The 26,766-nt window shown below is 44.2% G+C and overlaps 1 protein-coding gene across 1 annotated transcript; it reads right to left on the bottom strand.

Annotated features, from left to right (window-relative positions):
* Positions 1–577: 577 nt before the first annotated feature.
* LOC129714497 (calreticulin-like) lies at positions 578–22,546 on the bottom strand. Its single transcript, XM_055664140.1, has 9 exons — positions 22,296–22,546; positions 11,119–11,220; positions 9,078–9,281; positions 8,509–8,603; positions 7,092–7,301; positions 6,886–6,999; positions 4,074–4,217; positions 2,995–3,087; positions 578–1,873 (listed from the first exon to the last, which is right to left on the bottom strand). Exons 1-9 carry the CDS (start codon positions 22,381–22,383, stop codon positions 1,670–1,672), a joined length of 1,254 nt encoding a protein of 417 aa, XP_055520115.1. The 5' UTR covers positions 22,384–22,546; the 3' UTR covers positions 578–1,669.
* Positions 22,547–26,766: the final 4,220 nt, after the last annotated feature.

Below are 26,766 nucleotides of genomic sequence, written 5' to 3'. Positions count from 1 at the left end.
CCCCTGGTTCTGAACTCGCCCAGCAATGGGAAATTTTGGGGAGGGGGTGGTGTCGGGGGATACTTTTTTTTCTTCAGATCCTTACCTTCTCGGAGAGGTGATCAAGTTTCGGATCACATTCTCCGGGGTCTGCGGCCTACCATCGCTGGAGCCGGGAGCCGCCTCAGACTGTCGTGAGCCCCAACGCTGGACACGGACTTAACATTGCAGCGGATCCCTTGTGAATCCCAGTGAATTTCACTACACTAATTGGTGTATGAGACAATAAATGAAATTATGAACTATAACCAGATTTTGCAAGTGCTAAACAAGGTGTAAATATTCGCCATGAACCTAGAAACAAATGTTCGATTCTTCCAAAATTAATATAGGCATCTCACAGGGAACACAGGAGCTCAGTGCATCATCCATCGAGACAGCATCTGTGATGTGTAGAAGTATGAAAATGTCACCCATTCCTTCTCTCCAGGGATGCTGCCTGTCCTGCTGAGTTACTCCAGCATTGTGTCTATCTTAAAATGGAGACATCTCCAACATTTGCCTCGGACAAGAACGAACAAGAAATCCACAAAACTCATCACTTCCATTTGGTATTTATTGTAGAAATGTGATCAAACGTATCTGTATTGCACACAGAACTTAAGTTTTCCAAAAACACGGTCATCGATTAATTCACCAATTTACAACATTTAAATAACAGATTAAAATGACAAACTTTAGTCTTGGTCTGTACAGAAATTAAGTTTTGTTTTGTATTTTTTGGAAATAAAGATTTTCCTCCTCCTCTTGAAACCCCTATATAAAGAATGCAAAATACAAAGTAGACCCTGGATTTGGAAAGAGCCAAAAAATTATTTAATCTGTGCAGTCCTGCAAGACCTAATTGTTCTCCAAATGAATGAGCAAAGGCAGTTGTACAATTACACTTACAGTTGAAGCCCGTTAATGGTAAACCCATGGAAGTGAAAATGTTCTAATTTAATTCAGATCATTCCCATTGAATGCAAAATACCCACCACCAGATTTAATCGTTTAAGGAACCAAGTGGTTGAATAAATCTGAACCAGTGCGTGCTGGAAAATCAACAGGCATCAACTGCAAAATTTCAGACAGGCTTAAATACACTCTTCAGTGTACAAGACACATAGAAACAAGTTAAATCAACAGCATGGAAACCCTACCAAGCCTGAAATGACTGCAAAACATTTTACTGAGGGGTTGACCCTTTCGAAAACCAAAGTGAAAATCCCCAGTCAAAAAAAATATTGATGAAGCCTGTATTGATAAATGCCGCTCAGTTGATTTCCAGACTTAAATTGTGGCTACTTCATTGCAGTCAAGTGGATGTCGTCATTGTGCAAAACAATCTAGTTCCACATTCACATTGGAACTGCTGCTTCCCCCAACCCACATTGAAGGCAAAACCTTCAGTAATTTAGTACTCAATTTCTAGATTAGTCCCTTCTGTGGATGCATTTTGTTTTAAACAGGAAATAAACTGTCCCTTGCTTCCAAGCCCAAACTAAAAGAACCCAAGCCACATGTTTGTAACCTTTTGTAAACAAAAATGAAAAGAGCACATTCCAATAAGGGGTCCCAATTGCTTGTGTAAAGGTTCTCTGTACATTGCCCTGCTGCCATTTCATCTCCCAACAGTATACTACATTCTTTACAACTCATCTTTAGGAACAGCTTCTGTTTCTTCTTCCTCGTCCTCCTCTCCCTCGTCGTCCTCCTCCTTTTCTTCTTCCTTATCATCATCTTCGTCTTCCTCATCATCACCCTCATCGTCCACCTTATCTTTCTTGTCCTCTTCCTCGCGTTTCTTCCTCTCCTCTTCATCCTGTTGCTCCTTCATTTTCTTTTCAGGATCCTGTGGACAACAAAAGTAATCAGTCGCGCACATAAAACAGCAGTCAAATATCCCAAAATCTTTTCATTATTGAATTCTGCCTAAGTAAATCATTTTACTCTATTGGGAAGTTGCTGGCAAATTTCTCACTAAGTAACAGTGGCACAGTGAACCTACAATCTATTGTGCCAGAATAAAAGCAAATGTAAGGAACCCCAATTCCATTAGGTAATTAAATATGAAGAACAAGGACTTGAAACTAAACACATTTGGGATCAGCCCCAGCAAGTAATTTAACAAATCCAATATTGAACATGCGGTATACATAAAGCCTATTTAACGGGAATCATTGTGAATCTAAACATAGGAAAACACAACCCTTTGTAGTAAAGGCACAATTCATTGCTCACAAACAGAGCACTGTATACAATCTGACTGCCCTGCTATAGGATGCCATTAAAACAAAGAGTGCAAAAAAGATAAGCTGGATCTTGCACGGGTACACAGTTAGAAAATGTTTGGATGGATATGGTCCAGATGCAGGCGTGGGACTAGATTGGTTAGGAACTAGTGCTGAAGAGCTGATTCCATGCTGTATACTGCCCTAATGTGGCAAAAAGAATCAACTGACAATTTTGTCAAAATTGAGTCATTGCTTGTTTTTGGGTATTTGAGATATGCTCTACACAATGGTGAACAAAATAAGTTTTCTCAAGAGTACAATTTGAAAATATTTATACCAGAGAAGTAAGAAATACTATCACAGGGAGCTGAAAGAAAAACACGTTTTCCTCATTTACAAGAAACCGCCTTTGTCAGTTGCTTCCTTTTGTCAAAGTAGGGGAGTATAGCTGTAGGACTTTCCACCCATTCTCCCCACCCCAAAAATGGGCTACAAGATAATTGAATTGTCAACAGTTATGCATGCATTTCCCCAACTACAATGCACTCGGGTTCGTTTTATCAGCATTTTGTTCCTAGAGGGGGCAGCTTCAATTCTTGAACCAGTTCGATTGGGAAAAGTCAGAAAGTCAATTTCTGCATGCTAGAAATATTTCATCCAATATTTTTTTTAAAACACTGCTGCCTAGCTGCAACCTTACTAATGATTTTCCTTCCTGCAGAGACAAGTTGCTTCTTACCTTGGTGTTTCCCCAGGTGTCCTTTCCAACCTTCTCAGCATATTTTTCATCATCTGTGATTAAGAAGTTATCAAATATTGTTCCAGATTTAACCTGAAAAGTTAAAGTATACATCGTGTGGTTATGACAAAATGTTGAACAAAATCAAGGTACCAACTCCAGATACAATGTAGCTGGCCCATAAACCATAAGGCAGCAAAACAAGGTGAAAACACAACTCTCGGTGCTTGTGGCAGTTTGATGTCCAGCTACATGCATCTTTGATCTTGATGCCAATTTAAAATAACGAAAGTGTAATGTTTAATTGAACTACAGCCAGTGGAAAGTTGAGTTGCTAAGAGTTTGAATGCATTTTAATATTTGACTTTGTACAATAATGACCAATGGAAGAAATTTGAACCATGAAACTTAATTTTCCCAAATACAAACATGCCACCATTAACACCATTGACTCTACAAATTAAAGCACTACACAAAATGCATGCAGAATCAAACTTGGTGGAAGACTGCTTTCCGTTACTGCAGTATGTGAATTGCAGATTGAAATACAAATTGCTGCTAGCCATGGTTTAAAATACATCGCAGGATGGAGGCGGCATTGTGGCACAGCGGGTGAGTTGCTGCCTTAAAGCACCAGAGACCCGGGTACGATCCCGACTACGGGTGCTGTCCGTACAGAGTTAGTACGTTCTCCCTGTGACCGCGGGAGTTTTCTCCAGTTATACATCAAAGACATGCACTTGTAGGTTAATTGGCTTTGGTTAAAAATTGGAAATTGTCCCCAATGTGTAGGGTAGTGTTCACGATCACCGGTAGTCGTGGACTAGTGCTCTCTCTCTAAACCAAACTAATATATTGCTAATTATGTAGTCGGAAGACCAAGATTGGGAATGTCCAATCCTTTGGCCCCAAGCTTCACTTCAAAACACGGAAAGCAAACGTGAAAATGAACTCAGCAACTGCATTACACAATAGACCTTAAATGCGTTCAAAATTAAAATGGTTTTTAGATACCAAGTCAAATTCTTTGGGCAGATATATTCTTTAGCCCTCTATTGTGGAACAAGCATTGCACTAACCTGCCACAAATCCAGGCCAATCACAGAGATATCTTTGTAACTGTACAGGTTGGAGTCTGGAGTATACTCTGGATTGTCAATTTCAGGATGAATCCATTTTCCTTTGTAATCTGGATTATCAATCTGTGCTGGTTTCCATTCACCCTGGTGAAAATAATAAAATCACATTAGTAACAAATGAATGCTGTTAAGACTGGTCAGGCAGCACTCCGAGAACAATACAAACTATAAACCCAGATTCCAATTAATCTTCATTTGATTTATAAACCTGCCTGCTAGAGGGTAGGAATCATATGCATTGTAAGTGCTGATTGATTCTACAGTGCCCTCCATAATCTTTGGGACAAAGGCCCCATCTATGCCTCTGTTATTTTTGCCTCTGTGGACTCCAAAAGGTTTGAGAGTTTGTAATAAGGCAGAAAAAAAAAAAAAAAATCTGTAGATCATTGACAAAAAAGTTAATTGCCAAAAGAAAAAGGCGGTGGAGACAAAAGCACCACAAATAGAAGCAAAGTCTCAGGCATGGTCAAAAACCAGGGAGTACAAATGTGTTTTAACACTGGATTTGAAGATGGACAGTGAGGGGGCTGTGAGATAGATTTTAGATTCTTGATTAGTACGGTTGTCAGAGGTTATGGGGAGAAGGCAAGAGAATGGAGTTAGGAGGGAGAGATGGATCAGCCCTGATTGAATGGTGTAGACCTGATGGGCTGAATGGCCTAATAGTGATTCTATCACTTATGACCTAATGACTCACACGGCCTATTCCTGACCGACCGACCACCAGCACCCACACGGGCTGTGTAAAGCTAGAATTGGAATGACTTGTTCACAATAAATCTCTGCCACTGAACCTGCAGTCAGCTAGAATAGAGAAATATACATTACCGACTGATTTACAATCAAGCTGAATCTAGGAAAATCAAGCTCAGCACTCAACTGTGACGAAAATGGTTGCAAGCTTGACATTAATTGCCAATGATAAGCCCAATTTAAGTGTGGCATCTAACAGTAGTTTTAAAATTTCACAGCTATATTTCAGACAGAATGTGAACACTGACAATTGCCATGCATCTCCATATGTTGGTTAGATCAGGTAGCGACTGTCAGATAACAAAAAGGGAATTCCAAGGAACTTAAGGGCTGCTCTTTAAATCTTCAAATCAACAATCAGCTAACTTGGCATCATTCAAGGGTCTTTATGTGCACAAGGGGCACTCATCAGACCACACAAACAACAAACACACACTTGATCTCATTTGTCCACAGGTGAGAAATTGAGAGACAAGATTGATTGTAGCAACCAGCCATTTTCTACTCATGCCATAATGAAACCGACCCACAGTAACCAAGGTTGCAGCCTAGACAATTCGTGTTTCCTAATGAAAATACCATTCAGCAAACCTGCTTCAACTTGCAACTCAGAATTAATTCCAAATCACGACATCAGGAAACTTGACAAACAAGCACAACTCTGGTCTTGTACATCGCAATAGAAAATGCACGTCAGGCAGCATCTGTGAGAAGAGGTGCACTTAAAACTGCCAAGGCACTTCAGAACTGGGAGAGAGAAACCACATGTTGAGGATGGAGGGGGAAGAAAAATAGAACAAAGGATATCTCCAAAACAGTGATAAGCTGTTGGCATCACTATTTTGGTTGATCTACAACTTAGACAAGGAATGTTTGCCTGAAATGCCAACTCGATTCCCACAGACGCTCCCCACCAGGCAAGTGTTGAAGTACCAGTATGACAAACTTAAGATAACTGTACAGCACAAGGACCTTGGGACATCCTTTGTCGTACAGCACAAGGTTAGAGTCATTCTTTAATGTATAGTAAGCTATATCCGTACAGCATAGTATTATCTTTGCTAAGATTAGATGTAAATAGAGGATCGAATAGCATATAGTTTTTATTAGATATTAATGTTTAAGAACATATTGCGATTGGTAATAAGGAATAAAAGTGTGCAATATTTCCATAAATCTGTATAAAAGTTGAAACTACGTGTCTGAATGCAAGTTGTCAAGAGCCCAGTGGATTGGCGACACTTCTTGAAGGCTCTGCTGGGAAAGCTAACCTTTGCTATACAGGAAAACAAAGTGAGCCCCATCGACTGGTCAGTCCCAAATCCATGCAGTTGAAGTATGCCATCAAATTGGTTGCCAAAGTGAGGGAGGGAGGATAGCATAGCAAAGAGAGAATAGTGATTGTGATGGGAGGTTTGGAAGCCTCCCTAAGATCCTGCCAGAACCGCAGCAGTTGAAGGTCCAAGTTGTCTACAAAGCAGGGGGTCGGTTCAGGTACCATAAACAGAATTGGGGGGGAGCTGCAGCAATCAGAGGTTAGAGTCACTGAGTGGGTACCTTTGGGCCGGGTCCCAAGAAGAACATGGGAAGGAGGACCAGTGCAGGCAAGAGTGGAATGTGTACGAACGTACTGCAGATGGTGGTTTAAACCAAAGATAGACACAAAATGGTGAGGTAACTCAGCGGGACAGGCAACTCTGGAGAGATGGATTAGGTGACGTTTTGGGTCAAGACGTCTGAAGAAGGGTCTCACCCTTTCCTTCTCTCCAGAGATGCTGCCCGTCTCATTGAGTTACTCCACCATTGTGGGTCTAGCCTTCAGGGTAAGAGTGGAAATTTGATCTTGAATCTAAGCTGGCATTCATGCAGCACATCCTCAGTACTATACTCTGGGGATGGTGCCTGACCTGCTGAGATGCTCCATGGATGATATATCGAACAATACGTTGATGCAGAATAGGCAAGCTGATGCAGTAAGGAAAGCAAAGTCAGGGGTTACCTTGTACTCGGGGTTCTGAATCATAGGTGGCTCCCATTCCCCATCCATCTCATCATCCCAATCTTCAGGTTTCTTGGCATCAGGGTCAGGAATATGCTCTGGCTTATCCCAGTCCTGATGGGGGTAAAGACAGACAGTAAAGAGACCACGAAGGAAATCACCATCTAAATACGCAATCACGCCATTACCGCAACAGCCCCAGTCACCTCAGGTTTTACATCCTCGGGATCATCAATCTTTGCACGCTCATCCCAGTCCTCTGGTTTCTTGGCTTCTGGATCTTTAATCGTCTTTGGTGGCAGGAAATCCCAGTCTTCTTCCAAGCTACCCGATTCTACTTTCTGGTTGTCAATTTTTACTTCGTAAGAATTGTCAGGACGGACGATAAGGGTATACAGATGTGTGAATTCATCATCCTAGAAAAAGGAAGAAAAGATGCTTCAGCTGGTTTTGAGCACAAGCAAGGCTGCAGCAGTAAACAGCATCACTTCATCTGGTCACTGTCACCAGAACTGTACAATTATCACTACAACAGCCACTTACTACAAAGCTGTGTGCAGTAAACAAGAAATCAACATTCAATATTTAATTTTACTTCCGTCACTAAGTATTTCCAATTTAATTTGTTCTAGCATCTGTACAGAAATGTTCCAAGACTGTGGCACAGTTGGGTTGCTGCCTTACAGCAGCAGAGATCCAGTTTGATCCTGACTACGGGTGCCGTCTGTACGGGGTTTGTACATTATTGTACATTATCCCTGGGTGTCCACCACACTCTAAAGATGTTAGGTTTGCAGGGGAATTGGCTTCTGTAAAATTGTCCCCAGAGTGCAGGACAGTGCTAGTGTACAGGGTGATCACTGGTCAGCAGACTCAATGGGCCAAAGGGGCCCCGTTTCCACGCTGTATCTCCAAAGTCTAAACTGAGTGCAAGTGATACCACAGGATTCTTTTGCGAACCCACTAACCAAGTCAACAAACAAAAATCGCCACACCATAATTGACGTCCCTGAAAAGCCCCAAAGCTAACATAAAACAATGGGCACTTCAACTCCCCCTCCCATTCCCAATCCGACCTCTCTGTCCTGGGTCTCCTCCATCCCCAGAGTGAGCAACACCAGAAATTGGAGGAACAGCACCTCATATTCCGCTTGGAGAGCCTGCATCCGGCGGGCATGAACATTGAATTCTCCCAATTTTGTTAGCCCTTGCTGTCTCCTCCCCTTCCTTAGCCCTCGAGCTGTCTCCTCCCATCCCCCTCCTCCTTTTTCCTTCCTTCTCCCCGCCACCCCCTATCAGTCTGAAGAAGGATTGGGGACCGAAACGTTACCCATTTCCTTCGCTCTATAGATGCTGCTGCACCCGCTGAGTTTCGCCAGCATTTTTGTGTACCTTCGATTTTCCAGCATTTGCAGTTCCTTCTTGAACATAAAAGAATGGGAGGTACACAAAGGTGCTGGAGAAACTCAGCGGGTGTAGCAGCATCTATGGAGCGAAGGAAATAGGCAACGTTTCTTAAATAAAAGAATGGGAGATGTGTATTATTTCCACAGTTTTGATGAGACCTTATGCCCAATATTAAACCCACAACTTTGATCACTCCTCCGAGCAGAATATATTCACCTTGCAACGAACATCCTTGGATATTAAGTGATTCTTTCCTTTGTAGTTGAAAATGACATGGACTTTCTTTGTTCCTGGGCCACAGATGTCAGGGCCTAGAATTTAACAGTAAACCGTTATTCTCATTCATCACCAGAAAATAAATTAAAACAGTTGAAACCTTTAAACACTCATCCCTGCAGGAAAGGATTTTCCCCAAATGTCCAATTTAACTCCACAGTTACAAACTTTTACTTCATAATTGTAATAGATGGATGTATAAACAGACTGTCTGCAAAATACTTCAGATACTGACAATCTTAATTATATTTAACAAAAAAAATCTTGGAAATATTTGCATCAGAACAGAGTCGCAGATCAAAACTTCCCGAGAAAGTGGGTTAAGTCGACAATTTCTGATGAAAATGCAAACAAAAGCTAGCTCTCCGCAAGTGCTAAGCATTTTCAGGTGTACGTATTATGGAACAATGAAGCCACATTACAGCTTGGGCCTTTCCGATTTCAAAGTGAATAATATCACTACCACCTGGCGAGCTATAGTGCTCTTGGGATAGCTTAGGGTTACTTACCAAACATAATATTGTAGACCGAGTCTCCATGCATATCAGCTTGGTCAAGGCCTGAAGGGAAGATCTTTACGTAGCCACCTCCGCAGTCGATGGTCTGCTCATGCTTGACTGTGAATTGGACAACAAGGGTCTTCCCTTCATTGCTGAAGGGGTCAAACCTTGCTGACAGTGCATAGAATCTGGCATCCTCACTTGTCTGGAGTCCTAGACATGGAATGCAGTCAGAGGATAATGAGTCCTGCTTAATGCTTGCCATTCAGTACTGATACTAGAGATACCACCTCATTCTTCCACACCATGCACCATATTACAATCACCAAGCACAAAATGGGCAATACTGCACAGGTACATTAGTTCCACCAGAAAGGGCTAGTGGCTAAACCAAAAAGTGGTAATGTTTGTAACAAAGTTAAAAACATTGTTCAAGCATAAGTACCCAATTATTTCTAGACATCCCAATTTTAACATTACTACTTTTATACTTTTTACTTAGGCAGTAGAGTTGCTGCCTCACAGCGCCAGAGACCAGGGCTCGATCCTGACTACAGGGGCCGCCTGCACAGTTAGTACGTTCCCGTGATGTTGCGAGGTTTCTCTGGGATCCATTTTCCTCCCACACTCCAAAGGCATACAGGTTAATTGTAGGTTAATGGCCTCGGTAAAATTGTAAATTGACGCTAATCTAGGAGTGCTAATGTGTGGGGAATTGTTGGTTGGCGTGGACTCGGTGGGCCATCACAGAAACACCAGTTCTCCTAGTCTCACTGCACCAGGGAGACAACTAACTAACAAAGAAATAAAGTACTGGAGGAACTCAGACGGCCTGGCTCAGTGACTAAAGCGAGAGGTGAATAGGAAACAAGGATGTCGGGCAAGGACGCGAACAGGATGCAAGTGCAAAGCCAGGGAGGGAACGATATGGGTGGAAGTGCAAAGGAGGTTAAAAGGGAAATGTGGGACAGCAGGGATAGGAAGTGCATACAGAGGAAGGGAAAGGAGCACATGACACGATGGTGGGAGACAGCGAGAGATGCATGTGCACAGGAGTGGTGGGGCAGGGGAAAGGGTCCAATACTTGAAATTGGATTGAAGAACAGTTATAGTCAGCTAGCTCAAGCTGTGCTGAACCATATCAGCATATCTGAACAACCTGCTGACCTGAACTTCTCAGCCAAAAGGAACCAGGCATCAAAAACACTGGGCGACAGTTCCATGTTCTTCCATCCCTTAGAGAGCCAGGTAACTCAAAATCTTCAGTTGGTTAACAATGGCCCAAACTCAGAATCTAATTGGCACCATCCAGTGGACTATCTAGACGGTGCCAATAAGCATCCGAGCTTGGGCCATCATTCACCAACAAGATTTTGGTACTGACCTCCCTGCCATTGAAGGGATCAACAAGAGCCACTGCCTATCAGAGGCAGCCAATATCGTAGACCCACACTGCCTGACCACAAAGAGTCCGAAAGCAGTGATCACCAGGTTGATAAATATCTTCTGGAATAACTATGAGGCGTTTGAACACTACAGAGCACTAATTTCAACCATGAACTCATGGACTCTTGATAGACAAAATGGTGAAGTCAGCGGGTCAGGTAGCATCTCTGGAGAAAATTAATAAGTCACGTTTCGGGTCAGGACCCTTTTTCATACTTCAATCTGAAGGGTCTTAACCCAAAACGTCACCCATTCCTTCACTCAAGAGGTTGCTTGACCCACTGAGTTACTCCAGAATTGTGTCCACCTTTCGTATAAACCAGCATTTGCTGTTCCTTAATTAACTTGTGGACCATCTTTTGGACTATTTCTACACACTACACCAAATCTAAGACTGTGCTTAAATTGAATGAGAGGAAGTCATACCAAAATTGCATAAATATAAAATCAAATTTTGTAGTACTGCATCAGTCACAGGAAACTTGCGGGGGGGGGTGGGGGGGGGGGGGGGGGGGGGGGGGGGGGGGGGGGGAAGTATTGCAGCAATGGAAGAGCTCAAACCATTTACTGTTAGTAATTTCAACCAAAACAGAAATTAGCCCACCTTTATCGTTCTCTGCATCACCGAAAAATTTGCCAGCAGTCAGCTTGAATTTTCCATAATCAGTTTTGTGCTTCGATTCAGCCCATCTCTGTGTCCAGGCATCTGATTCAAAGAAACAGAAACTATCATTACACTTCTCAAACAAAACCAAAACATCCTTAAGAATGAGAACTTGCAAATTGTTAAACACTGAATGTAACTCCATGTGTACACATTAATCAGGCCTCTAGGTGGCATCTCAATAAAATTATGCATTCTAAAAAAGTTAAAACACAAAATGGAGTAGCACAAGACTGAAACTCGACATCCACACTTAAAAAGGAATACATTAAACAGTTACGATGCCCTGACTTTGGACAGGATAAGAGTGTAGATTCTCCACAAAACTGCCCAATAGTTAGACAAGATAAGTCACTGAAAAATGCCAATAAGTACCATTCAACAAGGCCAACTGCCAGCCATGATTAGAATAACAATGACTAGGATACAACTTTATTTATCCCAGAGGGAACTTGGTCTGCCACTAGTCAAAAGATAGTTACAAAGTGTCACATACATAGTAAAAATGAAATTTAAGGGACCAGTTATTGCACAGCACATGTTGACGTCCACAGCTACCCAACACACGGCAGTGTAGAAGATAGAAGTTGGTACTGGCCACCATCCTTGATGGAGACGGGGGGGTGGGGGGGGTAGGGATGTTCCTCTCCTCCCAAAGTCCACAACTAACTCCTTGTTGGTGTTCAGCTACAGGTTGAGCTCCATGGATGCTAACCTGGTCCACCCACCAAGTCATGTCACAGCAATGCCATCTATTATGCATGAATGAGACTTGACATTGATTAAACCAGTTATCCATCTCTGGTAGTGCCATTGCATCACTTCTCCACAGTTCCACACAGAACACAGATCTTGGATCAGCCCCACTCCCTGAAAGTGACAGCCTCACAAGTAGAAAGTGGCAAGTGCTTGCCTAAGTACTGATAAGAGCATTGAGTATGCAAGTCAAGACATCATGATGCAGCCCTGAAAGCATTCTATCGGAAAGCATCACAGCTTGGTTTGGGAACAGCTCCATCCAAGGCAGCAAGAAATTGCAGAGTTATGGACGACGCCCAGACCATCACAACAAACCAACCTCCTTTTCATGGACTGCATTTATACCTCACACTGCCTCACCCTGGCCGCTCCCTCTTCTCCCCTCTCCCATTGGGCAAAAGGTATCAGGCAACTGAATCATCCTACCACAACCAGAGAGCAGTCCTGAACTAATTGGGGACCTTCAGACTATCTTGGATTGGACTTTATTGGCTTTACCTTGCACAAAACGTTATTCCCTTATGTAACTGTACACTGAATGGCTCAATTGTAATCATGTATAGTCTTTCTGCTGGCGGGTTAGCATGCAACAAAAGCTTTTCACCGCACCTCGCTCGGTACACGTGACAATAAACTAAATGGAACTGCAAGTCAGGCAGTCATGATGCAAATTTATTAGAGTTTGGTTAGGTCACATGGTGTATTTCGTAGAGAGTTAGATTTAGCTCCAAGTGCTAACGGAATCAAGGGATATGGGGAGAAAGCAGTGGCAGGGTACTGATTTTGGATGATCAGCTATGATCATATTGAATGGGTCAAAGGGACGAATGGCCTACTCCTGCACCTATTGTCTATGTTTCTGGTTGCTCCATCACCAGAAGGACATGGAGGCTCTGGAAAGGGTGCAGAGCTGGTTTACCAGAATGATGCCTGGATTAGGTGGTAGTAGTAAAAGGAAGTTGGACATATCTGGATTGTTTTCTCTGGGACTAGATTGTATTGTATTGTATTCAAATTTATTGTCATTGTCTCAATTTGAGACAACGAAATGAATTTTCCTTACAGGCAGTATCATTAAAAAAATCACAAAGAAATTATAAAAAATAAATAAATAATAAAACATATTAAAAAATAAAATTGAAATTGAATTAAAATTTTAAAAAAAGCACAAATACAGAAGTCCACGACACAACATAACATAAATGGCACCCAGGTGGACCTAGTGCCAGTGTGACGGGGATGCATTCAGGCCCTCACGCCGGGATGGTGGAACCCCGATGCCGAACCCCGACGGTGAGTATCCTCCTCGATGATGTTGGTGCAGCTCTCCGTGCTCCAAACGGCGACCCCCCGGTAAGGCATCACCAGCCCCGCGATTTCCAGCGCTGTCCCGCCGCTGCTGGATCCGGTCGATGGCCAATCCAGGTAGGTAGGGGGGGGGGGCCGCTGTGGGGGGGGGGGGGGGGGGGGGGGGGTGGTGGGGAGGACGCGAAGAATAATAGTCGCGTCCTCACCAGGAAGCGGCTGAAGTACGGTATCCCCTGCACCGTGCCCTCTTCCCCCACATAAAAAACACCAAAAAACACACTTTTACATAACTAAATAAACAAAAAAACAAAAAGATACCGGGCTGTAGGTGGAGGCTGCTGGCACCAGCGCCACCGGAAGTACAATACAATACTAGAAGTTGAGAGTAGTCCTGGTAAGTTAATTGAATTTTGTAAATTGTCCTTGGTGTGTGGATGCATTTGGGCTAAAACTAGCTCGAATCATTTATCGATGATCAGCATGGACTCAGTTGGTCAAAAGGTCCCGTTCCCATACTGCATTTGTCAATCCTATGTAAAACCAAATAGCTGGAGATAGATGTACGGGCAGGGAATTACATTAAATAATTGGATCATTAGATATTATCAATTATCCAACTACATGTTAAAGCTGACTTTAGATTGGGACACCAGCACCAACCTAAGTCTCAGTTACTATCTCATTTAGAATAAATATTAATAATAATACATTTATACTATGTTGAGCTCCGAATTATTCTTTTGGAATAATCTACAATTCAATTCATTTACTTCACTTACAGTATCGACTAGATTCTTCATTTTTAATCAATAGGCATAGATTCCTCAACTGCATAACATGTTCACTCTAGAAGCACTTGACCAAACAGAAAACAGTCTAAATCAACACTGCAGACTGCATTGTTATAGCAGTGGTTCAAAGGGCAAAAAAAACCCCCACAATTTTACCTCCCACTACAATTATTCCCCATTGACTCCACCTGAAACGGCACTGTAAATATCATGGTGTACTGGAAGCAGGCTCAGCTCTGACAGTCCTTGCACTTAAATGGTTGTAGAGTATCACTGGTGAACATTGACTGAGTGAAGTTAATGATGTCCACCATCATCCAAGGATATAGAAAAAAAAAACATATGCACACCATGCCTTCATCTCTAGGGACAAGAAAGAGGTTTCGAGACAAACAAAGTTTTTAGTTAAATAAAAAGCAGCACTAGTAGCAATCCAGTAGATGGGCAAATACTAGTCCATTTCACACAGCAATATATAGTATTGCTCCCTTGCTGCAATTCTCCCATTTCACCAACACTACCCATAAATTAACTTAATGAAATAGATACTGCATCCAGTCATTAATGAATTAAGACTTGGCTTGGAAAATGCCCACAGATCTGTGAGAATTAGTGTGTCAGGCGTCCAGTCAGGTCATTTGCCCTCTTAAAGGAAATACACGCATTTATATTAGAGTAACTGCAGGAGATTTCTGAAAATCTAAATACACCATATCTAATGGTTTCTTTTCAACTAGTCACATACTCAAAGACCTCTAGTAGATTGAAGACAAAAGAGGTGCTGTCATCTGGAACGAAGGAACTTGATGGGTCAAGTGGCACCTGTGAAAGCAAATGTGCAAATTGACATTTTTGGTGTCTGCCTCAAGAGCACAAAATTGCAATTAGGAAAATATGTAAATACTCATCAGATCCAGCAGCATTTGTGCAGGGACCATGGACTTCCAACGCAAGACCCAAGCAAGTCCACCTCCAGTTTAAATTCCATTTGGAATATTTTGGAGGACCAAGAAACCAAGCTTCAGCAACTGAATCGCATATCCTCCTGACTTAATGATTCAAGAGTTTCAGCTAAACAGCACTAGCCAGCACAGAGAAAAGCCAAATCTAAATATTAAAAACAAAATGTTGGAAATGTCAGCAAGTTAGCGGGCATACAAAAGAAAAACAGTCAATGTTTTAGGCCTGCAACCCTTTGTCAATCAATAGGAGCAGCACGGTTGCACAGCGGTAGAGTTGCTGCCTTACAGCGCCAGAGACCCAGGCTCAATCTCAACCACACCTTTCTCCCGGGTGCTTCGGTTTGTAAGGTAATTGGCTTCTGCAAATTATCCCTGGTGTGTAGGATAAGGCAAGTGTACAGAGATCACTGGTCGGCACGGATTTACTGGCCGAAGGGCCTTCTCCCCCCACAGTATCTTGGAAATAAAGAATTGTTGCCATTTTCCAGCGTTTTACTGCTCGCTCAGCTTGGACTCAATAGCCCTTGGAAAGGAACCTTTGGACACGCTAGAGGCAGAAAACATGTTCCCGATGTTGGGAGAGTCCAGAACCAGGGGGCCACAATTTAAGAATAATGGGTAGGCCATTTAGAACGGAGACAAGGAAACACTTTTTCTCACAGAGAGTAGTAAGTCTGTGGAATTCTTCGCCTCAGAGGGCAGTGGAGGCAGGTTCACTGGATGCTTTCAAGAGAGAGCTAGATAGTGCTCTTAAAAACAGCAGTGTCAGGAGATATGGGGAGAAGGCAGAAATGGGGTACTGATTGGGGATGATCAGCCATGATCGCATTGAATGGCGGTGCTGGATCGAAGGGCTGAATGGCCTACTCCTGCACCTATTGTCAATAACAGAACATCTAGAAATCCTTGCCAGCTCCGCTTAAAGAAAAAAATGACTAATTACTTAATATTTTTAACATTATAGAACCCAGACTTCAGTGGTTCATAGTAACCGTGGAGGCAAAAGGTGCAAGTCAAGTGTTTCAAGCAGAAACCCAAAACATCAATTTGCACATCTGCCTCCACAGATCCTGCTTGACCCACCAAGTTCCTTTGTTCTAGATCGCAGCACCTGTAATCTCTTTTGTGTTAACACTGGAGGTCGAAGAGTATGTGGCTAGTTGAAAGGAAAATGAGAAACCATTAGATATGGTGCATTTAGATTTTCAGAAATCTCCTGATAAAGTCCAACTGAAGAGTTTGGTTAGCAAGGCTATAGAGCACATGCAAATTGGGGTAACATACAGAGCACATGTAGAAAGGAACTGCAGATGCTGGTTTATACCGAAGATGGATAAAGGGGAGGTGCAACTCAGCAGTCAGGCACCATCTCTGGAGAAAGAGTAACATATACTGATACAAATTGAAAACTGGTGAATAGACAAATTAAAGTGGGGCAAATGGACCTTACACAAGTTGGAAGGCTACAAAGGCAAGAACTAAAGTGAAGACCCAGGCTATTTACAACCAATGTGACCAAGCAGACCAACTACAAAACCTCTGAGCTTGTTGATAATACAAAAGCTGGCAGGATTGCAATTAGGGAGAAGGTTTCAAGGACATACTGGCTAAAATGGGTAGGCTGGAGAATACTACAATGTAGAAAAATGCAAGCTCATACATTTGTACAATTTAAGAAAAATAGTGATGTTGGGAGCTGCTGATATTTAAAAGAGACCAGGTGTCCTTGTGCAAATCAGTGGAGGCCCACATTTTAAGTGCAAATACCAAATGGTGAGAATGGCCTTAAGTGCGAGAGCATCTGAATAAATATCTCTATAATTACAGATTATTTGTGAAACCACACCTAGACCATGCAGTTTTGGTTTCCTTGTCCAAAAATATCATTGCCATACAGGGAGCACAAAGGAGACTCACCAGCTTCAGGTTTGAGGTTGAAGATCAGCCATGATCTGATGAATGGCATGTAGGAACAGGAGGGCAGATACCCGCTCCAATATTTTTTACGTTCATACTCCCGGAGTCGCAATTACCCAGGGGGAAATGATTTGCTTTGGCAGAATAGCAGCCATTAAGTAACAGTGGATTTACAAGATAGACACAAAATGCTGGAGTAACTCAGCGGGTCAGACAGCATCACTGGAGAAAAGGAAGAGGTGGCGTTTTGGGCAGTTATCCTTCTTCAGATTCCTCTACAAGATAGATGTTGACAGGGCAAAAGTTTTGAAACGTATGCATGAGGCATCACAGAAGAAAATGGAGCATCTAAAATTAAAATTAAACAAACCAAAAGTAGGAGTTCCAGAGTAGACAAAAATGCTGGAAAAACTCAACAGGCTAGGCAGCATCTACGGAGTGAAGGAAATAGGCAACGTTTCGGGCCAAAACCCTTCTTCAGCTAATAGTAACCTATTCCTTCGCTCCATAGAAGCTGCCTCGACTGCTGAGTTTCTCCAGCATTTTTGCCTACCTTCGATTTTCCAGCATCTGCAGTTCCTTCTTAAACAGTAGGAGTTCCAAGTTCTTTTCCTCCCACACTCCAAAGGTGTACAGATATGCAGGTGAATTGGCTTGATGTACGTGTAAATTTCCCCGAGTGTGTGCAGGATAGTATTAGCATGCCGGGATCGCTGGTCAGGGTGGACTCAGTGGGCCAAAGGGCCTGTTTCCGCACAGTATCTCTAAAACGAAAGTAAAACCTGGTTTCCAGAACACTGGGCAAGGGAGAGAAAAGGTCAACAACTTCAAGCAATATTTTTCAGACTTGGATGACAAAACTATTTCTTTCTCCAAATTTCTTTCACCTTACCTGCAGTATATTTAAAATTGTGTGCTCAATTCATAGTGAGGTTTTGTTTTAACATGATTAAAAGCTGTGGAGAAAGTGTACATCACCAATAAAACAGATTGGTAGCAGTCACTTCAGTACCAAGTGAGTCATTGATACAAGAGCCGATATCACAGCCACCCAACTGCTCAAGTATTCACAGGCTTATCTTTCAAGAGAACAAAAAAATGAACTAGTTGGAAACCAGTGTTTTAATACAAGGTTAATCTATCTATTTTACACGAGATCCAGCAGTAACTACAATGGTCAATGGTACTGCATTGATACAGCAAAAGAGGCTGTATTTCAGACTAGAAAGGTTGTATGTTTGCCTGAAAGGTCTTGACCCAAAATATCAACTATTCCTTTTCTCCAGCGATCCCGTCTGACCCGCTGAGTTACTCCAGCTTTGTGCATCTTGGTCATAATCATATTTGTAAATCCTATCACACCTCTTTCTACTTTCAATAGAGATGACTCCACAACCCTTTGGTGTTCTCATCCCTTTACACTCAACCTGCCCCACCACAGGCACTTTCCCTTGCCTGGGACCCCATGCGAGACAGAGGTTTACATGCATCTCTTCCTACCGCCCATTGCATTTCAGTGCTCCCAATGTGGCCTCTTGTATGTCACCGAGGCCAAGCATAGACAAGGCACATAGATCAAACACTTACACCAAGGCATGCTGGCGTTCCTGGTTGCAAACCATTGTAACTCCTTCCCATACCATACCCCCCCTCCCAACCGCAGTGCACACACACACACATAGATAACTTCCACTATTGTCCATCATCCCAGTCACCCTGCTGCCTCCCCCTCTTCTGTCTGTACACTCATTTCATATTTTATTTTCCCCTTCCATCCATATCGCTCTCTCCAGGTTCACATTTAACCCCTCCCCTTTCATCACGACAACCTTTTGGCTTCTTTTCACTTCTAGCTTTTGGCAGACGGGTGGCGTAAGTGACAACCACCCCCTTCCTTTTCCCCAAACAATAGGGCACGCTTTACTCCAATCCCCATCACCTCATTTCCAGCTTCCTATTCCAATCTAAAGGACCTGACCCTAAATATAGCCTGTCCATTCCCTCCACAGATACTCAGGACCAGCTGAGTTTTGCATCCTCCAGTATTTTGCTTTTGCTCTAAACTGGTTGAAGTCTCAGCATTTGTACTGGCCCAACAATCATGTTCAACAGTGTGCCGCCATTTAATGAAGCTGCTCGGCCAACTCGTACCCACCAGGGTAGACACAAAATGCTGGAGTAATTCAGTGGGACAGGCAGAGATGGAATGGGTGATGTTTCAGGTCAAGACCCTTCTTCAGACTGGTGTCAGGCCATCAGCGCTGGAGAACATAGGCATTTGTTCTTCCAGACAGGAGATTGTTTCAGAGGGATCATCTCAACAAAAAACAAGTCAAGCCTGAGGAATTGGCTGACAACAGAAGAATTTAGAGAAGACATAGCTCATGGGGAAAAATAAAACTGGTTCATATCCTAGTGAATGGTGCCAAAACCTAGTCCTCAGAAGGTCCAGACTTCTTTCACAAAAATCCAGCTCTTGTAAAAAAAAAGCCTTCCATCCACCTGTAACCCATCAGTCACACCACTCAAACAACAGGTGACAGAGAATGGAGGCGCTTTGGTCCAAAATCAGTTTACATATAGGAAATGTTCCACTGTTATAATCTAATTAGACTCAAACCACCTCTCCCCATTACCTCAAGTCCAATTACAGATCACACCCATGACCACTTTCAACATTATCTTGGTGCTGGGAATCAATCTTAACCTGTGGAATTCCCCAAATCAGCAGGGAAGTGGGAATTTGCCAAGAACTAACGGACTTGATGGCTAAATGCTCCCAATCTAAATATAAAATAATCAACTCATTACTTCCTCCTTCCTTTAAGATATCCCCAAACCCATTTTAAGACATTGGTCCCAATGTAACCGCTTCCCTTAGGGACTTTCTGTTGCTTCACAAGACTCAGGATGTTATACAAATCCAAGTTTGTGAAAACCTAAGGAAGTATCTCTACCAAAGAACCAGGGACACAGAAAAAGTTCATCATCCTAGATAAGGCAACATGATTCCAGGATTAATACAAGTGGAATGCTACATTACCAAAAAATGCTGTGCACAACACTGCATTACACCACACAAGAAAACAAATAATTAAAAACTTATAGCCATCCGTAAATGGCATTTTATTCCTGCTTCCAGTACATTTCCCCATTTTATTCTCTACGAAACGGTAAGCCATCCTGTATTTCCCAAGTCAGGCAACTAATCGCAATTCTTTTGCACAGGAAAGCTCACGAGGAGGAACTGTCTGAATCTACAAAGGTCATTAGATTGTGGCAAATTATGTAGTCGAGTTTGAGTGAAACCATGCAGTTCCTCCAATCTTGCCGGTCACTCAACAGAGGCTAGTACAAGACACAAAGTGCTGGACTTTTGTACAACCAAACCACATCAAATATCACTAACCCAAAACATCGCCCATCCTTTCTCTCCAGAGATACTGCCCGACCTGCTGAGTTACACCAGCACTGTGTCTATCTTCAGAACAAACCACAAACTTGACAGTCTGAAGGGTCTCGACCCAAAACGTCACCTATTCCTTCGCTCCATAGACGCCGAGTTCCTCCAGCACTTGTCTACCTTCGATTTTTCCAGCATCTGCAGTTCTTTCTTAAACAAACTTGACAAGAGCATTATTTACCCACTAATCATTTATTGTTTTAGTTTAAAAGGATTTTGAAATAAGGATTCTTATAACTTAACAGTTACCTTTAAACCCTTCCCAATACATTCCATCAATACAATTCGTCAAGGACCCACACCACCCTGGCCACACCTCAGTTCAGTCCTGCCATCAGGTAGGTGATATAGCCTAAAAATCGTGACCTCCAGGTTCAAGAACAGCATCTCAGCAACCATTGAACGCGACAAACACTAACTAAACTTCAAACTAGTCTTGGATGCAACTAGGTATTTGGGGCTTTTGCTTCATACAATTTTGTTTTTATTGAACTTGTTTTCCCCTCATTTTAATTCTGTTATGAATTGTGTACTGTGATTAGAGACCTGTTATGCTGCTGCAAGAATGTCATTTCCTTTTAGAAAGAACTGCAGATCCTGGTAAAATCGAAAGTAGACAAAATGCTGGAGAAACTCAACGGGTGAGGCAGCATCTATGGGGAAAAGGATTAGACGACGTTTCAGGTTGAGACCCTTCTTCAGACTCAATGTCATTGTTCCACTTCAGTACATATGACAATTAGACACTCTTGGGTCGATGCTGCCTCCTGACCCGCCGAGTTCCTCCTGCACCTTGTGTTTTTTTGCGCAAGATTCCAGCATCTGCAGTTCCTTGTACCCAATTTTTGATTTGCTTTGCACAAAATAAAACACACTCAAAACTAACAACATAACGTTAAAATTGAATGGACGACTAGCAATGAACAAAGGCATCCGTTGGGCAGAGAAGGAAAGCATGCATTTAAAACTTACAATTTTACAAAAAGCTCGCTCAGATTCAAACATTATTAAAAGTAACATGTTGGTAAAACCCCTAAAAAGAGGGGTCGAATTTGACGATCTTCAAATTTGAGATTCAATGTTTCTGATAACTGATGTTTTACTTACCACAATCTGCTAAAAGCAGCATTACAAGTGAAGATATATTTTAATAGAAATGCAGATTATTCTGATCCGATCCGCTCCCCACCCCCTCAAACCCATCTTTTCTTTTAGTTTGATAACCTCCCCCCCCCCCCCCCCCCCCCCCCACTGAGCGCTGCCGGATCACAGGCCACACACTGCATGCCCGGGGCCGGGCCACAGCTCCGGCCCAAGGGGGGGGGGGGGGGGTTGGGGGTGAAGCTGTAGATACAGAGAAGAGGGGGGAGGGGTGAAGCTGTACATACGGGGGGGGGGGGGGGGGGGGGGAGGGTGAAAAGCTGGGGGGGGGGGGGGGGGGGGGGGGGGGGGGGGGGGTGAGGGTGAAACTGTACATACGGGGGGGGGGGGGGGGGGGGGGGGGGGGGGGGGGGAGGGTGAAGGGGGTATATACGGGGGGGGGGGGGGGGGGGGGGGGTGGGGGGGGTGGTGGGGGGGGGGGGGTGGGCGAAACTGGGGGGGGGGGGGGGGGGGGGGGGGGTGAAGTTGTACATACGGGGGGGGGGGGGGGGGGGGGGGTGAAAGCTGTACATACAAGGGGGGGGGGGGGGGAAGCTGTACATATAGGGGGGGGGGGGGGGGGGGGGGGGGGGGGAAGCTGTACATACGGGGGGGGGGGGGGGGGGGGGGGGGGGTTGAAGCTGTACATACGGGGGGGGGGGGGGGGGGGGGGGCGGAGAGGTGGGGGGGGGGGGGGGGGGAGGGGGGGAGGGGGGGGGGAGGAGGGCGGTCGGCTTAACGCGGCCCAGCCCCCCCTTCCCCGTCCACCCAACTCACCTCCATCGTTAAAGTTCTCGGTAAAATAGACGCTGGGCTCCGCCGCCACCGCCGCCACCAGCAGACAGAACAACAACCTGGTCTTCATCTTTTCAGTATTGTGTGGGGCTTTTCCCCGACCTGTAAATGTATGTGTTTAGCTGGTGCGGGGCCGCCACACACACACACACACACCGACGGACCGAGGGAGGGAGCGAGAGCCGCCGACGACAACGAGCGGCGCTGGTCACGACTGAAGCCACCGGGAGAGAAGCGGTGTCCGCCCGCCCCTTATATACCCCCGCGCCTCACACAAACCTCCCTCCCGAGTCCCGCCCTCCGCTCCCATTGGCCGCCGCCCGCACTGCACCCGATTCCCCGCTCCCCCATTGGCCGGCGCGCCCGCCACTCACCCGCCCCCCCGCCGCCAGCAAGCTAGGTTGCGCCGCTGCCCAGATGGCTGCTGCTGATTGGCTGCCGGCAGCGTCATGGCGACCGGCGCCGGCCAATGGGCATCGACCACATGTTCCGACGTCGGGCTGGACCGGAAGTCCCGCCTTCCCTCCGGGTGGTCACGGGTGATTGGTCAGTGCGCCCGTCAATCTTGCCAGGCAGAGCAGGCTGTCTTCTCAATACAATGCTTGTAAATTGCAAAATCAAACCTTCTGCATGCAGCACGCACACCAGCATATGCATCTAACCACAGCTGGGGAAACCTATTCACCTATTTTAAAGAATATTAATTCTATTATGAACATATATTCCAACATGTTATGTAGCATTTCAACAGAACATTGCACAATTTTCCACCAGGCTCTGAAAGATACATATGTAGGAAGCAACTGCAGATGCTGGTTTAAACTGAAGATTGACACAAAAAGCTGGAGTAACTCAGTAGGACAGGCAGCATCTCTGGATAGAAGGAATAGGTGACGTTTTGGGTCCTGACCCTTCTTCAGACCTGACTGAACTGAAGAAGGGTCTCGACCCGAAACATCACATATTCCTTTTCTTTAGAGATGCTGTCTGACCCGCTGAGTTACTGCAGCTTTTTGTGTCTTATCTTCTGATAACCATATAACAACTACAGCATGGAAACAGGCCATCTCGACCCTTCTAGTCCGTGCCGAACACATAATCTCCCCTAGTCCCATATACCTGCGCTCAGATCATAACCCTCCATTTCCTTCCCATCCATATAACTATCCAATTTATTTTTAAATGATAAAAACGAACCTGCCTCCACCACCTTCACTGGAAGCTCATTCCACACACCTACCACTCTCTGAGTAAAGAAGTTCCCCCTCATGTTACCCCTAAACTTCAGTCCCTTAATTCTCATGCCATGTCCCCTTGTTTGAATCTTCCCTACTCTCAGTGGGAAAAGCTTTTCCACGTCAACTCTGTCTATCCCTCTCATCATTTTAAAAACCTCTATCAAGTCCCCCCTCAACCTTCTGCGCTCCAAAGAATAAAGCCCTAACTTGTTCAACCTTTCTCTGTAACCTAGTTGCTGAAACCCAGGCAACATTCTAGTAAATCTCCTCTGTACTCTCTCTATTTTGTTGACATCCTTCCTATAATTAGGCGACCAAAATTGTACACCATACTCCAGAATTGGCCTCACCAATGCCTTGTACAATTTTAACATTACATCCCAACTCTATACTCAATGCTCTGATTTATAAAGGCCAGCACACCAAAAGCTTTCTTTACCACCCTATCTACATGAGATTGCACTTTCAGGGAACTGTGCACAGTTATTCCCAGATCCCTCTGTTCACCTACATTCTTCAATTCCCTACCATTTACCATGTACGTCCTATTTTGATTTGTCCTGCCAAGATGTAGCACCTCACACTTATCAGCATTAAACTCCATCTGCCATCTTTCAGCCCACTCTTCCAACTGGCATAAATCTCTCTGTAGACTTTGAAACTCTACTTCATTACCCGCAACCCCACCTATCTTAGTATCATCTGCATACTTACTAATCCAATTTACCACACCATCATCCAGATCATTGATGTACATGACAAACAACAGTGGACCCAACACAGATCCCTGTGGCACCCCACTCGTTCGATAGAGACATCTTGGGTTGCAGAATGGGAGTGCTCTCCCCACTGCCTGCAACCTCTTCACTGTGGCTATTCCCATCGATTTTGCCTGGAAGGCAAAGCAAGCTCTACTGACACTTCAATGTACTTCCGAGGATACACTTCATCTTACATTTATCACAATGCCATGCCATTGTCAAGGCTAGTATTTAATGCCCACCCTTCCTTGTCCTTGAGAAGATGGCAGTGAGCACTTCCTTGAATTGCTGCCTTCCTTCTGGTGAAGCCACCCCTACAATGTTATTGAGTGTCATATGTACAATGAGATTATTCTTTGCTGCAACTTAACAGGCCCGTAAATACAGCAATTTGTCTGTAATTTGTTGACATTATTTGATAGATATTTGTCTTAGAACACAATCAGGACATTGAAGCCCTCCAACATATACTGTGGTTCAAGGATCATGTCAACCGGTATCTAAGCTCACAGGTACATAGGGTGTTTATTTTAGTTTAGAGATACAGAGCTGAAACAGGCCGTTCAGCCCACCGGATCCGTGCCAACCAGCGATCACCACACCACCATGCACATACTAGGGACAATTTTACATTTATTCCAAGCCAATTGACCTACAAACCTGCACGTCGTTGGAGTGAGGGAGGAAACCGAAGATCTCGGAGGAAACTCACGCACGTCATGGGGAGAATGGTCAAACTCTGTTCAGGCAGCTCCCCTAGTCAGGATCTAATCTGGGTCTCTGGCGCTGTGAGGCAGTAGTTCTACCCATTGGCCTTCATCAGTCAGAGTATTGGGATGCAAGCAGAAGCCTCCATGTGGTGCATCCCGGGCAGTGCTGACGACAGGAACTGTACCACAGTGACTGACTGAAGTAGCCAAATCTGCAACCAGCGACCGTCAACCGTCACTGACCGACCTGGAAAGATGTGATATAGAAGATGGCCGGACACGAGGAAGATGAAGTCAGAGTATTGAATATAGAAGTGGGGAGGGTCATGTTACACTTGGATAAGACATTGGTGAGGCCACACTTAGAGTATTGTGTTCAGTTTTGATCAAGTTATATGAAAGATGTTGTCAAGGTGGAAAGGGCGCAGAGAAGATTTACGAGATATTGCCAGGACTTGAGGTCCAGAGCTATAGGGAGAGGTTGAGCCGGCTACGACTTTATTCCTTGGAGAGCAGGATGATGAGGGATAATCTTATAGAGGTGTTCAAGATGATGAGAGGTATGGATTGGGTAAATGTACAATCCTTTGGCCAGAGTAGGGGAATCAAGAACAAAAGATGAGGGGGGAAAGATTTAATAGAAACCTGAGGGGTAACTTTTTTACACAAAGAGTGGTGTGTGTGTGTGGAACGAGCTGCTAGTGAAGATAGTTGAGGAAGGTACTATGGTTTTACGTTTACGGGACATTTGGACAGGTACATGGATAGGATAAGTTTAGAGGGTTATGGGTCAAGCGCAGGCTGTTGCACTAGTGTAGATGGGGCATGTTGGTCGGCGTGTGCAAGTTGGACCGAAGGGCCTGTTTGCAGGCCTTTTTCTTGTCGAGTCCACACACAAGATTAGAAGTTGTTCAGACAGAACTGAACACACTTCTCGGCATCTGCATACAATGGTGTCTGTCTTGTCACTTCTTGTGGGTGGTGGTGGAAAGATTGGTGGAAACAGGGCCGCGATCAACGTGAACGCTCTTTCCTTGACCCCGTTTCCAGGCGGTATGTCTCTATGTCATGGTGGCAGAGGTAATTTCGACCGGGCCCTAATGCAGCCTCTGATGCTGTAGATTACAAATGGAGATTACAAAAAGTGGTAGGTAGACAAAAATGCTGGAGGAACTCAGCGGGTGAGGCAACATCATAGAGTAATGCATCATAGATGCTGCCTCACCCGCTGAGTTCCTCCAGCATTTTTGTCTACCTTCAATTTTTCCAGCATCTCCAGTTCTTTCTTAAACAATAATCAAGAGTGTTTAATTGTCATATGTACCAACAACAGAATAATGAAATTCTTACTTGAAGCAGCATTACTGACCTGTAAACATAGTATTTATAGATAACGTATAATAAACTAAATAAATCAATAAATTGACAACCCCTATACTATTGCATAAAAAGCCCAAAGTCATTAATACAACTAAAGGGCCTGTCCCACTTGGCGATGTTTACGACAACTGCCGGCATCATTGCCTGACGTATCAGGTCACTGACAAATTTGCGGCGTGATGCAGCGGCGACGGGGCGTGACGATGTTTGACGCGCGGCGTTTTTTTCAAGTGCCGCTACATTTGTTTTGTCGCCACTGGATTTTAAAATGTTCAAAATCTTTTGGCGACACTGATATGACGCTGGCAGTCGCCGAAAAAATCTCCACGTGGGACCAGCCCTTTAGACGGTCCATAATTCATCA

This window comes from Leucoraja erinacea, chromosome 39, assembly GCF_028641065.1.
Source record: "Leucoraja erinacea ecotype New England chromosome 39, Leri_hhj_1, whole genome shotgun sequence".
NCBI lineage: Eukaryota > Metazoa > Chordata > Chondrichthyes > Rajiformes > Rajidae > Leucoraja > Leucoraja erinaceus.
This window is presented reverse-complemented; position numbering and strand designations above follow the sequence as displayed.

What these genes read in the sequence shown, in the direction of transcription:
- LOC129714497 (XM_055664140.1), bottom strand. Translation starts at nt 22,383, where the DNA reads ATGAAGACCAGGTTGTTGTTCTGTCTGCTGGTGGCGGCGGTGGCGGCG. An exon ending in GGTCTACAATATTATGTTTG is followed by an intron (nt 8,604 to 9,077) that starts GTAAGTAACCCT and finishes GTTAAATTCTAG; the next exon opens with GCCCTGACATCTGTGGCCCA. An exon ending in CCGAGGATGTAAAACCTGAG is followed by an intron (nt 7,000 to 7,091) that starts GTGACTGGGGCT and finishes TACCCCCATCAG; the next exon opens with GACTGGGATAAGCCAGAGCA.